Source organism: Enhydra lutris, unplaced genomic scaffold (genome assembly GCF_002288905.1).
Source record: "Enhydra lutris kenyoni isolate GAN:26980312 unplaced genomic scaffold, ASM228890v2 scaffoldscaffold23, whole genome shotgun sequence".
Lineage (NCBI taxonomy): Eukaryota > Metazoa > Chordata > Mammalia > Carnivora > Mustelidae > Enhydra > Enhydra lutris.
The window spans coordinates 14,135,820-14,152,538 of NW_019154107.1; the positions used below are offsets into that span (position 1 = coordinate 14,135,820).

The following is a 16,719-nucleotide window of genomic DNA, read 5'->3' on the forward strand; positions in this document are numbered from 1 at the left end:
AAAAATTTTATTGTGTACTCCTCAAAGTATTTCTAAAGTGTTCTGAAGTTCCAAAACTTAGCAGTATCATAAAGTACTATGACAAGATATTGTCACAATTCTATTTTTTTTGTCATGAAAAATTTTATTGTGTACTCCTCAAAGTATTTCTAAAGTGTTCTGAAGTTCCAAAACTTAGCAGTATCATAAAGTACTATGACAAGATATTGTCACAATTATATTTTTTTTTGTCATGATGCCATTAAGTCTCATTTAAAAAATGGTTCTTGATGATTATGGTATATTTGACTGGTTCTTTCCTGCTATCTTACGGCAAGATGGCAAAATCCATTTAGGGCTTGTCCACTTTTTAAAAAATAGCTCCTAGCACATTTGTCTGACACATATTTAGTGACTAAATGTGGTAAATCTTTGTGGAATTGAATAAATTCACCAAATACTTATTGAAGATCTGTTAGGCAGTCCTGATTTTTACAAACTGACCTTTGGTGGGAAGGTAATTGAGGTCAACAGGGAAAACAACAACAACAAAACTAATTCAAAAATAAACAAGGGAGTTTCAGATATTCATAAATGCTTCAAGGAAACTACAACAGTGTATGTGATACCAAAGGTTACCTGGGTGTGCATTTTAGATTTATAACTTCATGGTCAGCTATTCTGGGAATACATATCTATTTATATAAGAAAAAAAAAAACAGAAAATAGTAGTTCCAATCTAAGTTGCCTCAAAATATTCAGTGCTTTAAGAGTTTTCACTGCAAATGTAGCATGACACAGCTAGCTTCACCTTTTGTATTTAGAATGTGTAGTTTTTCACAACTGGATGCTGTAACTGAACTGCAGAATTAAGATGTACAATTTTGAATTTATAATATGAGAAAGACTTCCATTTCTTTTTCATTATACATCCTGTGAGGACATGATACTGTGCCATTTTCCGAAATATAGCCAATGAGGTGTAGTACATTTCTAATCTTTTGTATCTTCTGTAGCACTTGCTTGTAATTATTTCTCACACTACTAAACATACTGAAATGAGAACAGTCATTACAAATTCAGGAGTAATCAGTTCTAAATGGTAACACGCACAGGTAACATTGCAATGTTAGAATGATTTAAAAATTAATCGTGTTGTGTTAACCATCATATTTATATTGTTAAGTAAAAAGAAAAGAAAATATTTCTGCCACACCTATGTGGGGTTTAACATTAGAACCCAAATGTCTGTAATAGATCTTCATATTTTCTTTCTATGTTTAAATTATTCCATTATCACATAAATCCTGAATGAATTCTGCTATGAGGGCTTATACTGTCTAATTCATAAATCAGTGAAGTAGACTGTAAAGTTTGACTGTTCTGAGTCATTTAGCACTCAAATGTGCCTATTTACACTATAAAAGTCTTTTTTATTCTATAATGAAATCGTAAGCTTAATCTGATAGACCAAAATCTGAATTTAGATTTTTATTTTTTAAGCCACTCATTTTGATAGTTTGGAATGCTTACATTTAAAAATGGCCAAATATATTTAAACTAAGTTATAAGATTTAGCTTCAGTAAACACAGGAAGACCTCAGTTACAAATTGTTTTGATGTGTGGCTAATACAGTCAGCTTAAATTAACAGCTTTAGTAAAAAAAAAAAAATGGTCCCTCTTTTCTATTTGTTGACACTAAGTTTTAGAGACACTGCAAATGGGTTGGAAAAAGAGATGGAAGGAAGAAATTCAGTCTATACTGGACCTGGTGTACCTGAAAGTCCCAGATTAATGAGCAAAATATAGGAGCACTTTTTCTATTATTATGAGGACTTCTCCTTTGATGATAATTTGTTTCCTAATTTGCTTTAAATTTTTTCCCCTCTACTCATGCACATAAATCTACTATGTGGGAAATGATGTTGCAAAAGATGGGATCAGGAATCTTCAGGACAAAAGAAACAGAATGTTGAGCTATTGCAATCACCGCTAGGCAGCCCACTGTTTCTTGTGGTAATTTTAGTGACACCGTAATATTCTCTATAACAAACTGTGCATCATCAACATTTTGTGATATAGAACATTTCAACAGGTAGCCACATTGGATTTTTCTTACATACTGGAGATTTCAAAATTATGAAATTATTGGTATAATTGGAAAGAAAAGCTGTAGACTGAAATATCTTTGCAATTTTAAGAATTGCAAACCTTAAGGTGGTTATTTGCACATGATTATCTTGGCTCCCAGAATGACTGAGAGGCACATCCAAGGTGAATGGCAAATTAAGATATGTGGAATTAGGGATAAAGAAGAAGAAAATAAGAAAACCAAGGCAAATTCATCTTTAAACAGCCATGCTGAAAATTCTATTTGCCTGAATTAATTCATTTCTACAGGAATTCTCAACTATGTTTTCTACTTCCATTCATTTCCCGTAAGAGTAAGGGGACAATCAAAATAGAAGAGAAAGTCATCCCAACTCCCTCCCAATGAAATCTTGACAATGTCATAGGTGTGAATATCAAAGAGTGAGTGGTGAGAAATGTGATGTGAGAAAAAGACTGTGGAGCATTTCAGCCATGACCAAGAATGAACTCTCCAAAGTCATTCTCAACCCTTGCCACATGTGAGAACACTAGGGAGAATTTCCAATAATTCTGACGACTGAGTGCCCCCCTCCCCCCAGAGATTCTGACATGATTGGTGTGGGGCACACCCTGGGAACTTTGGTTTTTCTTCCAGATCGTAGGGGCTAAAACTAAATCTGTGTTTCAATGTGTTCTGCACGACACTTAAGGAGTAGATAACTATATTCATGCTATGTGTTGTTCTGCAGTTATATAATTTGATTTTATACTGTAAAACTGTTCTTAAAGAAACACTCATTGGTTTTCATATTTTAATCATACTATTTTTAAAAGAGTTCTTAAGTTTCTGATTTCTGTACCTAGAAGATAATTTTCTCTATCTAGAAGAGTTCCTCCCATTTGCTTTATTCTAGGTGAATCAGTAAGATGTTATCTTAATTTTGTACTTTAATAAAAATCTCACTTTATATGGCCTGGCACTGGGCAGTTGATGCTGCAGTCGTATGATATAGATTTTGTTTTTTTTTAAGTATTACTGACTGAAATAAAGTACTCCAGTCACTGTATGCTCTGATATCCTCACATATATAGCCTTATTGTCTAAAAGGTTAGGCTTTACTCCTTACGAGCTCATACTACTAAATAAAATAGCAAATATGTTTAATCTGATTTAGAATCAGAAGGCCCAGTTCTGTAATCATAACAGAGAACGGATCAATGAACATGCTGAGGCAGTGGGGAGCTCATTTCTGCCCTATAGTTACAAAAGGCAAATGGAAAGCAAGGAACAATCTTCATCTACGTCTACTTTTATAAATAATAAGAGCACACCTGTTGGAAAGTTATACACATTGCATATATGTTCGTAATACTGAGAATTTGTTATTCCTGAGAATCTCAGTCTTAAAAGCAGAAAAAGAAGGCTCTAGTAACAGATTTAAATTTAGAAGCAAAACTATGAGTGCACCACACGGTGGAGTCAGACATCCACAAATCTATGGGGCCAGTGTGTGACAGGAAATCTGAGCACATTATTTAAGATGACCAAATATGGTAATGGCATTTGCTTTGTCTGGCTTCTCAGTGATATACTAAGAACAAGCACTCTATTTCTGAAAAGGGAAAGCTAAGTCCACCTAATCTTTTAATTAATAGTGAACCTTGATGGAAATTTAAAGAAACAAGTTGTTTTGTTTTAGTACAAACCATGAAAGTTATCCCCTATGATATATACTTTAAAAAATGACATTTAAAAATGTCATTTTGGTGGCACCCTTAAGGGTTTCTTTGTCTGACAAATTTGGCTTATGTTCTTACTTCACAGACAACCTCTTTACTCTCTACTTTGTTTCTTTTGAGAGAGATTCAAATTGAGCTTCAGGAAATGTAATCCTTGAAGCAAATCTGAGTACCTGATAACTCTGTTCCAGAAAACAATTCACTTGCTGTCATCTTAAAAAATAAAATCTTGGGGGAGAATGTTTCAATAGCTTTTGGGTGGCCTGCATTTTCCAGTATTATATATTACCAGCTGGGGAATTCAAAGTCAAGAATTATCTTGAAAATGCAGGTGCAACAAGAAATGCACGTAAAATGGATTTGAGCTTATTAGTGCTCTAAAGTCCGTTTTTCAAGTAGATTTGAAATGTCTTAATTGACTTGTGTACTGTTATTTGCAAGCATTTTGAACTGTTGTAATTAAAAACATTTTTACTGGAGCTTTTTTATTTGACAAAACCAAACAAAACACTTTATATTATGGTATTAAAAACTAGTATGTTGTATTCTTGTTTATGGAATCCTGTATTCCTATCTTAACAAAAGAGAACACTCAGGGTCAACAACCTTTTCAATTAAACAAGTCACTTTTTTCCCTAAAAGTTCCCGTTTGTTTCTAAGACAATAATAGCTATTGCCTATCTCATACTTTCATATTGCTACTCATATTTTTATTCTGTGAGCCTTAAAAAACTATATATTTTATAGTACAAATGTCCAATTTTAATATTTAATATTTATACTGTTCCAAGTTTCCCTTAATTATATTCAGAAATTTATGAGCAGTCTTTAATCAAACATTCTGCCAAGTTTATGTCACTGAATTAAAAAAAGAAACAATTCTATTCTGCCTTTAGTTTATAATCATGAAGCTCTTCTCAGCTCAATTATAATTTCCCATTCCTGTCATGCATTTTTCTAAAGCCTGCCTGTAAAGTTTTCTGCATGACTCAAATTGGGACAGTCTTAGAAAGAGTTAATGGTTGAACACTGGACTAATGTAAGCTTGAAGAAGTGCGTATACCAGGGAGCTTAAAATCCTCGACAGTGTTTGCGATCATCTCCCATTTATGATTTACACTTGTCCCACTGAAAAACTATCATGAGGATGCTATCACCAGGATTCCCATGAACTACACTTTCTTTATCCCCTATTGCAATGGTCAATGAGGAAACCTTGTGCCCTGGACTTTGTAAGCCTATCAAAACCACCTGTACCCAGCCCTGTGTTCTCAGGGACTTTCCTGGTCAAACTTTGACAATATGGTAAACTACCTCATGCTACTGTGTCCAATGGTGCTCTGGGCACCAATTTAACTATGATTCAGTGCACTATAATTGCACTGGAACCACGATCTCTAAATCTAATACTTAATCCAAAAATTCATTTTAAAATGAAAACATTCAGGCATCTCCACCAATTAGTGGTAAGAGGGTCCTTGGGATGGGTATATAACCTTCTAATGCCCCTCACATCCTAATATACTGCTCTGAGTTATCCATGGTTACTGGGTTCCTAATTTGTACCTATTATTTGAAAAGTAGTTTTATTACCTTACTTTCAGAAAATCCCAAAGATATTGAAACAAATAATAGCTATGATACTTTACATATATTTAAAGTTTTTTTTAAATAGAAATATAGCATTATAAAAAATACTTCCCAAAGTGAGAGGTAATTTAGATATAGCCTCAATTTATTCAGTATAAAATCAACTTAGATTTATTTTCATTAGTATTTTATCTCTCATTCTTGAAAAACTGGTTTAGCACATTTCTTAATTTGGATTGAACACAGTGTGCGAGTACATGTGAGTACATGTGGTATGATTATTTGTAATAAATGCAAATTTACATCTCAGTTTGCTATCAACTACTTACCACACATCACATGTAGAACAATATAGAGATCATAAGACTTAAAATTCCAAAATAACAAATATGAGCTGATAATAAAATACTTGAGCCTGCATTTTTAATGGCACCCTACAAATTCCTTCTTTACAATTTACCTTCTTAAGGTTTCCCTCTAGCTTAAGTATAGTTTGAAAATACTGATTTCAGCAGACTTCCAAATGCAATTGCCCTGCCTTGTAAGTGTCTCTATTTCAAATTCCTCCATTACATACTCTGAGATATAAATCTTAGAGTACTAACCTAGAGCTCTTTTTCCCTCTTACTTCCAAACAGTCAAGTTAGTTAATCAGATAATCCTCTGTACAACTAGTTGAATAAATTTTAACTTAGAAATTCAGCAATGTCCTGTTCCAATAACACACCAAGTAATGGTATCTCATTCCCAGTCTACTTGCCTGGGCTTCTTGAGGCATCTGAGCTGCGTCCACTTTGTCAGCAATATAAGCGGCCAACTGCTTGTCAATGGAGGAGAGGGACTCCTGAATTAAGTGCAAGGATTTTTCAATCTCCTGGGCCGACTGGATACTCTGCTCTAGCAACTTTTGCCTCCTCACGGCCTAAAGAAAAGAAGGAAGAAGGAAGCGATTCAATGTTTACTCGCAATAGTTTTTCTGCAATCCTGCTGCAAAGTAAATGAAGATTTTACACTGCCACAATCACCTTTTTGTAAGACAGATTTCGTAGCTTCCTGCCACTCATTCAGCTCTGCTTAAAAAAACAAAAATAAGAATAAGAAATAAGAATTAGCACACAGAACTACAGGATCCGGAATCCCTGCAGGACAAAAACTACAGAATTATGTATATCAAGGAAAGAGGCTGGGAAAAAAAAATTAGTGAAATCATCTCAGTCGTTGCAATCTGTCGTTCTCAGGCCGAATGTTCCTCCTGATCTCATTATATAGTTCAAGAGATTTGGTTTACTTAGAATAGGGTCATCGTCATCACAATCCAATTCAAGATAGATAATCCACTTCCACCAGTGAGACACATACACAATCTGTTCAGAATCAGCTCTTTTCAAAAAGAAATTTTCAGATAACCATCTGGTTATGGATTTATTTTAAATACGATTTCTTCCCGTTTTGCATGGGCTTTTTTCCCCGTTTTTTCCCACAATTTGGAATGTGGAAATAACTGTTACAATTGGATCTGTGTTACTACTGAAGTGGAACAAATAATAAGTAATCCTAATATAGCTGCAATTAATCTTGATTGTTACTATAGGTATGATTAGAGTAATGTAACACTTTCCAAATATAAATAGCATGCTGAGCAGACTGCGCAGTCTCCCTTCAAGGATCTGTTCACCTTTAGAAGAATAGTTCTACAAGCAAGGACTGGGACAAGCGACTCACTGAGAATCCCATAAGTTATGCATCACAGCAAGTATTTTTCTTTATTATATGATATGTAGACATGATTATCTGGTATGAGAGAACTATCCTTTGCAAAGACCATGAGCAGCATTTCAAAAATGACCCTGCTTGTGAGGGTCATATCCACGGTTGTCACATCAGTATGTTCTATACCTGAAGCTAACATAACACTGTATGGCAACTCTCTTTCAATAAAAAATTATTTTAAAAAATTTAAAAAAGAATATATAGTGGGCTCTTTAGCATAAAATGTATTAGAAATGCCATTATTCTTTAATGAAGCCAACTTGGAACACAGCATTACTCAACTATGACTAAAGCTAAAAGAGTTGCAAGTCTTGCACTACAAAATGAGTGGGAGGGCATTCTTAGTATTTCTACCTGGATTGTAAATCTTCCTCAGGATTTTGCCTTAGGTTTTCCTTTCTTTTCATTCCACCCACACCTCCAAATTCAGTTAGCTATTTTTCCCTCACAATGCTCAACTCTGTGCCTCTGGTCCAGATTTCTGCCTCGATCTCCATAAGTGCATATATATATATATCGCCCTACTTGACAATTCTATTTGGACATCCACAGCAACCAAAACAATAGCATGACCAAATATGGACACTTTTTGGGCCCCCTTCTCATCGACTTTCCATTTCCCCAACTTGCTTTTGCTCTTGCTCTGTTTGTTGTTGTTGTTGTTGTTTTTTTCCCTATTTCAGAGACTGGCAATTATTCACTGCCTTTATTAGGCATGATTCTGGATATTTCCTCTTCCTCTATCATGTCCTTCATCATTTTGTGTTAAACCAGGCAATCAATTCCCAATCCTTTCTTCTACCTCCTAATATTTCTTGATTCTGTCCTCTTCTCCCCCCATCTACTGTCATTACTTGGGGCAACTGACAGCCCTTGCCTCAAATACAGTACAGGTTCTTGGCTGGTATCCTACCCTATCATTACCCATCTGCAACAGAGCTATAGTGTGTTCTTTCTAAAATGAAATGATGGCTACCTGCTTAAATTCCTGTAGTGAGTATTTATTTTCCTGAGGATAGATGAAATACTCTTTAATATGGCTTTTAAATTCCTTCATAGTCCCTGCTAGACATAGTCCTTGCTCAAGCTACTGAGAAATGTTATTTTTCATTCCCCAGTATACACTATGTCTCTCTTGATACTTGGCCTTAAACATGCTACTCCTTTTTCCTCAAGCAATTCTACCCCAACTTCCTTTAATTGGCTAGTTTACATTTATCCTTTAGCTCTTACCTTAGAAATGTGGATAGCTCCCTCACCAGGTGGCTGTTCCTGACACCCTATGTTCTCTCTTGTACTTTGTATTTCTGGCTCACTATGTATCACATCAGATTGCAATTTCCCATTATGTTTTTTCCTCTATTTCAGACTTTAAGTGCCAATGAGATTAGAGACTATGGATGTCTTGTTCATTGCTCAATACCAGATCCTAGAAAAAGAGACCAATACTTTTGTTCATGACTGAATGAATGGTGTAACAAAAGCTTTTTAGTGAGGAAAACAGAATAGCATTTAAGAAGTCAGAAAATTGGATTCAGAAAAGAAACTAGGAAAAAGGTCATCATCACTCAGACACATCCTTTGGAGTAAAGTCTTCCCTGTTTGGGCTTTTTTTTTTTTTAAATTTCAGTGTTTTTGTTTTATTTTGGTGTGTTGTGTATGTGTGTTTGGGATTAAAAGTATCAGAATAGGGAAAAAATTAAAAAAATAAAAGTATCAGAATAGGATGGAACATTACTTACAGGAAACTTTAGTCTACTTCTAGTAAAATACTCGATTCAAATCAGTGACCAAGACCTTGGCCTATAATCTAATTCAAATATGGTTTCCCCTTTCTTCAGTCAAAACTTCAATGAGAAGTTACATCACATCATAATTCAGTTAACAGTGCTTATGACTATAATCAGAATTGTCTGTATTGTACAAGAGAATGTCTGTAACCTAGCCAGACTTTCTCCAGAGAAATGGATCCCTAATGATAAAATTTCACCATTGTGACAGGTGGCTGGAGAAACCTTCCAATCACAGCATGTAGTAACTGCCTACTCAGGCATTGTTTAAATCTAGTCCTTTATCTGGCTAAAGACAAAAACAGCCTACTCTCCTGTGCACACCTGTAGAATTTTAATATAATTGAATAGGAAATAATACAGCATAATGTTAAACCACATATTTAGTCTCAAAATTATACTTAGAAATCTAACCTTTTCTATTCATGAGACTCTATGGATTGAAAGAAATGAAATGACCTAAGAGTTGATGTCAGAGTTGACCTCAGGTAGGTTGGTTTTTTGCTTGGCCTGGCAGTCAATAAGAAAGACCAATACATGGATTTTTTTATTATCTCAGGGAGTGAAAAGACCTGATGTCAAACTTAGCTTGCAGAACTCTTTGAACTAATCATGGTGTAAGCTGTCTTCTACTTCTAAACATCTTGTTAGACAAATCCTGATGGGGGGCCAGGCCTGTGGGTTTTCTAGGACCCTCTGTCCACTTGACCTGTGCTATCTCACTGAACAGAGTTGGTAGGCAGTCCTAACTCAGACTCGAATTTTCGTTGCTGGTCCAGATTACAGTTTAACTCTTATTTTAAAATGTTATAGCATGTATTCAGCTAACTCTTTAATCAGTAAGATGAATCATATAACTAGACAAAAAGAGCAAATATGAGGAGAGTTACAACAATATTGAGAGGTTGGCCACCAATAACAAAAATACAAAAGTAAAAAAGGGAATCCTAATAATGGCCAGCAAGGAAAAAGCATAATGAAAAAAAATTTATTATGGTTTTCAGAAAAATTCAAGGAAAACTAAGTTAAAATAATCAACATACATGGAAATTTATTATTAGTTCCTCAAAGTACTCTAGAGTATAAAATCAGAAACTGAATGACTTTTGTTAGCAACGGATAGTTGTCTCTACAGGAAATTACTTGTTTTTCACATTTCTATTTTTTTAAATAATAACCTTTGTGCCCCAATATTATAAACACTTAAATCAGAGAACATATGGCTAAGAAACTAGAAGAGTGAATTTTTCATTCCGGTAAATGAATTTCTCATGTGAAATAAGAAGTGGGAATTTAAACCAAAATAAATGTATTTAAATATTAATGAGGCTTAAAAATGGAAAAAAAAAGAACATTACAGATGTTATCCCAATAACTTTTTACAAATTATCATTCATCAAGGGAGTTATATGTCCTTGCTATACTTATTAAAGGCTCTATAAAATACAATCATTTTTACTTCATTTAATAATAGGTAAGATCATGATTGCAAGTGAGTCAGGAATGTGGGTGATCTCATTATTAAAATAGGACCCTCTGAGACAATTATTAGAAATATACATTTCCCTTACAGTTAACCTTCTTAGCCAACAGCAAATACTTATTAAGCACGAAATATTTTGCAGAATTGAACTATACATATATAGTATAGTCTATATTGATAGAATTCATATATATATGTGTATGTGTATCTATATATGCTAAAATAGAAAAATCTGAGGAATTTTATTCCCTATATAGCATGAGTTAGTTTGAAGCCACAAAAACAATTTTCTTCAGGTATCTGTGGGATGTAGGGCTGGGAATGGGAGAGATTCTGTCATTATTTTGTTTCTTCTTTTATTTTTTTTAAAGATTTTATTTATTTTTTTATTTGACAGAGAGCGATCACAAGTAGGCAGAGAGGCAGGCAGAGAGACAGAGGGGGAAGGCTCCCTGCTGAGCAGAGAGCCTGATGCCAGGCTTGATCCCAGGACCCTGAGATCATGATCTGAGCCAAAGGCACAGGCTTAATCCACTGAGCCATCCAGGCACCCCTTGTTTCTTCTTTTAGAAGTATGTGTGATTGTTTTACTTTATTTGCTTTTTTTTTTTTTTAAAGATTTTATTTATTTATTTGACAGAGATCACAAGCAGGCAGAGAGGCAGGCAGAGAGAGAGGAGGAAGCAGGCTCCCTGCTGAGCAGAAAGCCCGACGCGGGGCTCGAACCCAGGACCCGGGATCATGACCTGAGCCGAAGGCAGCGGCTTAAACCACTGAGCCACCCAGGCGCCCCACTTTATTTGCTTTTGCTTTCTGGAAAAACCTGGGGAAAGACTTCTGATGCCTAGATCTAATTGTGGAGGAGGATCTCATCAGGATGCCCTTTGCTTTGTGGAGTCACTTGTGAAGGGCTGTAGAGTGATATGAATTTTGCAGAATGGAAAGCATGAACGTGCAAAAGATGTACTTTAATGTCTTAGTGTCTTTACAAACTTTTTTTTAAATCCAGTTATGTGATAAATATTCCTTGGTTGCTTACTATGTGCCAGGCCAAGGGAGCTCTCAGTTTTGCTTTGTAAATTACATAAAAAATCCAGGTTTAACATTGTAAAATTTACCCTTTCTTTAGCCCGAGCTTTAAAAAAAAGGGCTTCTTTTTAGTGGGCTGAGATTTTGAGACACTTGGCTTTTCAGAAGTCTGGACTATGGATTTTCTCAATAATTGCAGATTCTTGCCCAGTCTGCTGCAATTTATGGTAACAAACACAGACACAAACAAAAATATTCAGGCTCTGTGACAAGGAATTATCTAGGGATTCTCTAAATTGTGTTCATTAAAATTTCTAGGACAAAGGAAATGTCAGTTCATTTAAAAAAGGGAATATGGCTTATGATCACCTTGTAGTAAATTAATTATTTATTTATTGTTTATAAATATTTGTCATTGATACTAGACATGTAAAATAGTTTTTGACTTTCATCATTGTCTTAGCTTCTTTTCCCTAAGCAATGAAATAGGGTAACCATTGTTCAATTAGGCTTCATTTCTTTGAGTGATTTTAGTAGTAGTAGATGAACTCAAGAAAACTATTTCTCAAATTCAGATGCAAGTAAAGTAGGTATAAATTTTTGCAGTTTCTGCTTGGGGAGAGCATGAATTGGCCCCACTTTGAATACCACTACCTTGCACAAAATAGAACAATAACGAGGTAAGCACTGTTCTCATGGGCAGTGGGTGGAGGGTGGGAGTCCTGTAAGACATGTGCTAAAACCAAATCCTACTCCTGTGGCTCTTGAGAAATTAACAGGGAGACCAAAGAGAACCTGCTAATCTGCATTATTTAATAGCCCCACCTCACTGTGCACACAGACTGCCCCTTCACCAAAAAGTTCTATTTTTCTAGAGTCTCAATTTCAGTGGGCCAGTAAATTAATGCAACTACTTCCTTTCAGCTTGCCTTTGTCACCTATCAAGAGGTTGTAATTTGTTCAAATACTAAATAAGAATACTCATTTTGACTGAATTATTTTGTTGAATTATTTGAGAGCATTTTTTATTGAAGTACAGTTGACACACTATGTTACTTTAGTTTTAGGGGTACAACAAAGTGATTCGACAAGTCTGTACTTACGTTATGCTATTTTCCCCCCAAGTGTAGCTACCATCTGCTACCATACAAGGCTACTATAATACCACTGACTATATTTCCTATGCTGTATCTTCTGTTCACATGATGTATTTATGGCACAACTGAAAGCCTGTATCTCCCTTGTCCTTTCACCCATTTTGATTAGCTGTTTCCTCCTAACTCTTATGCGACTCATAAGCTATTCTTAGGTCTTGAACTGAAAACACTGACTCCTAAGTTCCTCTCATTCTAAGAGATGGAAATAATAAACCTTTTCTAAAAACTTTACCGATGGTGGGAAATCTGGCTCTTCCTTCATTACTGCACCAAGCTTGCTTACTCTAGAACTCCATGAAGAGTTTGAAAAGAATCACAATCAGGCTGAACCCATGGCCCAGTGCGATGGCATCTTCCATTTACTTATCAGTGAGGAATGAAAAGTGGTACTTCAATCTTTCTGCCCCACGCAAGTGAAGGAAGTTCCAACGCTATCACTTGTAGAGTCTGGGAGTTCTAAGTAGATAGGGGTGGCATCTAATTACCAACATGGACTCTGCTTATGTAGTTGAATGCTCTATTTGCTTTCCATGTTTACCAAAGTATAATAAAAGAAAAGAAATTGTAAATGACAGCAGAGCGAAGAGAGGGAGTAGCCTGTAGTTCCTAAAGCTTGGTGTAGCATTTCCATAGGTCAAGCAGACACTGAAAAAGGCAGCCATGTTTGAGTTGTCTAGCACAAACTCTGCTAGGAGCAAGAGTACTCCACGATGAAGAGGCCTGAAGATACTGTCACTGGGCATGTTTCCCTTGTTAGAGAATTTGGAAGACAGAAGAGCTTTTAAAAGACCACTTAAAGAGCCTACACTTACACCCTCCAAAAAGTCAATGCTTGTTTCCTTGTTATATAAAATACATGAACACCATGAAGATGCTAGTTAATAGGAGACATGTGCTGAGTTTCCTTCATTCCTACTTCTCAGGCCAATGGTAAACAATGGGACCCAGAAGCGGTAAGGAAAAGTGATGGTGGTATAGAGGAAACTGGTCATTCTCCCCTTTTATTGCAGGTCACTTAGGCCATGGTTTAAGTTCGACAGTAGAATAGTAAGCTGAATAGGAGATTGAAATTTTTTTTAAAGATTTTATTTATTTGACAGAGAGAGAGATTACAAGTAGGCAGAGAGGCAGGTAGAGACGGCGGGGAGCAGCCTCCTGATGAGCAGAGAGCCCGATGCGGGGCTCGATCCCAGGACCCTGAGATCATGACCTGAGCTGAAGGCAGAAGCTTAACATACTGAACCACCCAGGTACCCCAGGAGATTGAAATTTTAAGCTGCACTAAGCTGCCTTTAACTTTTTAATTTCACAGAGCCTGGAAAGCAATGGGATATATTCAGGATGCCAGTAAGAAAGAGGAAACAACCATCAGTTTGAAGCAAAATATTTCATGTTTCTGTCCTACTTGGTTCAAACTATACAGCAAACTACTGTCATGGTCAATGAATTCAATGCTTGATAAACTGAGGTAGAGGCAGAGAAAAAAGTACAGATATGAGGAACAGTTGGAATGTGGCCCAGGGAAAGGTAGGAAATGTTTTCTGGTAGGTGTGAAGAGATAGATAATGAAGGATCTAGGGACTATCTTTGAAACACTGAGAATTATGGTAGCATGGCATGATTAGAAGGCTTATAAAGATACAGCAAGGCTATTGGCTTATACAACAGCCAGCAGATTGCACATTTTATATCTATCTAGCAAGGTTCTAAGTATGGACTATTGTTGCTATCAAATGAAACACTTTCCCAACTGATGTATAATTTCAGTGAATTGGCTGTTAAACTTTCTGAAGGATAATTTGAAGGTCTTTAAGGAGACATGGCAAGGCATGAAAATGTCAGGAATTATTTAAGAAACACAAGGAATGTTCCATTTGTCTCAAAAACACATTCTCTCAACTTTTAGTTGTCTAGAACTGACAGGAGAATATTCTCAAGGAAAGTTAAATTTGAGGAACACCTTGGACCTCACTATAGACTCAGACCTATTTAGGGTTGATGAGGAAAAAAAAAATTTCATGATTTTTTATGGTGAAAGGAAAATAATAGATCCTTACAGAGTTGCATATAACATTTCTAGATGGTTAGGTATGCTTTCATCAGACTGAGGAAATGCTTTTCAAAAGGAATCATGGAGATTTTAAAAATAAAAGGAGGAAAATGGAGATTTAAAAAATAAAGCGGAGGGGGGAGAAGATAATTTATAGCAGGAAGGACAACTTACAGGAACTCACTGCCTCAGCAACCATCAAAAGCTTCACTTTGTTGCCTATTTTGTTTTTCAAATCAGTCCTACTTTTTCCTAAAGAAAGAATTGACCTGCATGGTCAACCATCAGTAAAGTTCAGTGTTCTTGGACAAGAAATACCAAAACAAGAAAAAAAAAAAGCCCCAAATAAAAAACTGTGTTGATTTAAGCCACTCTAGATATAATTCTTGTGGGGAATTCTGGCACAATTAGCTTTTGTGGCATGTTTGCTAGCATACATGATAGGCTACAAATAATTCCAATAATTACACAAGTGTTTGTATATTCTTTAAATATAAAGGAATGCTGCTTCATTTACAAGGGTTATCTGGATTTGTTTTTGTTAAGGTTACTTGGTTTAAAACCACAGGACAGAAAAATCCAAAAACCATGTGCATGGAGCTGTCTATGATTTCCTTTACAGGAAAAGATTATAAATGTTAAAACCACTGGGGTCATGTTTAGTTGGAACTTCATCTGTTTCAGATCTCTGCAGGCCATTGAAGTTTTTCTGTGACCTCTGAAGGAAGCACACTCGAAAGCAACGTTTGGGAATCACTTTATCAATGGAACTTGACATCAGATAGCCATCACTTTCAAGTAAAGCATTGACAAACTGGTCAGTGAGCTGTACAGTAATATATCTTAGACATTTCTGGATTTTTGCTGCATCCATTCATCTTCATGGGTAGACAAATGAAACTGGTCTTCCGCTCTGACAGGAGCAAACCAATGCATTATTTCAGCTTTGGAAAGGAAGTGCTGGAAGTATAATATGGTAAATCTGAAAATCATCTACAGAGTTCATCTTCTCCTAGCATTCTCAAGGTAACTTCAGAGACTGTCTAGTCAATAAAGCTTCCCTGGTGTAAGGGCAAGGTGCTCTCCGATTACACATGTGCTCATAATATGAAACTCTAAATTTAGGCAATTAAAAATTTATTGATATTATAAATAATTAAAACCTCATAGACTATTGTGCCTGATACAGAAGAGTGAGACAGAACTGGAGTCTAGGGATAAACTGGGTTAGGATTGAGACCACACACATATAAGTAACACACAGAGTCTAGGTAAGAGTAAAAATCCAAATCTTGGGGTAAGATCAAATTGTAGAATGAAGCAATAAGTAGAGGTCAGAAACACAAGTCAGGATGAACTAGTGAGAAACTCAGCTGATTTCTGACAATTGCTCCTATTATCCCAGAAAGCCAAAGATGCAGTGACTTTTCCATAATTCAAGTATAGGCAGAGAAAAGGCAAGGTTCCACAATTAAAAAACAAAAACAAAAATAAAAACAAAAAAAAAAAAACGTAGCTGATGCTTCCAAGCTGAGGTATTCAGGTCATCACACAAGTAAAGGCCTCTAGTGAGGTAGAATCCAGTGAGACCAACTGTAGATAGACTGGTAGCTGTGTCAACTTGTCATTGAATGACATGCCATTTGGTGCTCCTTACATAAGGGCAGTAATCTCCTGCCAACACAGCAATGTGACAGAGGTCTCAGAGTTGAAGAACTTTTGGTGCTAGTCAATTTCTCCACTTGGGAATTCAGACCCTCAGGATATTGAGTAGACACGGGGTTTCTGGTTTCCTGGACTTGAGATGATGTGTGAGCAGCACATCTGTCACACTACCTTTTACAGACCAGTTAAGGATGGCCAGAAGGACTGCCTATAAAACAGATTTCGGTCTTCAGTCAGGTAGTCTCAAATGTGGTCCCAATAACCTGAAATGGTTCTTTCCTGATGTACATTAGACATCTATGAAGGATTCCTTTTACTGTAATGGAGGCCCATAATGGTCTTAGGTTAATGTTCAGGTTCTCTTGAAATAAAAT

The 16,719-nt window shown here is 35.9% G+C and overlaps 1 protein-coding gene across 1 annotated transcript in view; it reads right to left on the bottom strand.

Moving 5' to 3' along the window:
- LOC111150534 (dystrophin) overlaps positions 1-16,719 on the bottom strand; it is a 2,087,545-nt gene that overhangs the window by 1,267,454 nt on the left and 803,372 nt on the right. The window contains exon 30 of the mRNA XM_022508030.1: positions 6,162-6,323. Within this exon, the coding sequence (XP_022363738.1) occupies positions 6,162-6,323 (162 nt within the window). The remainder of the gene's footprint in view (positions 1-6,161; positions 6,324-16,719) is intronic.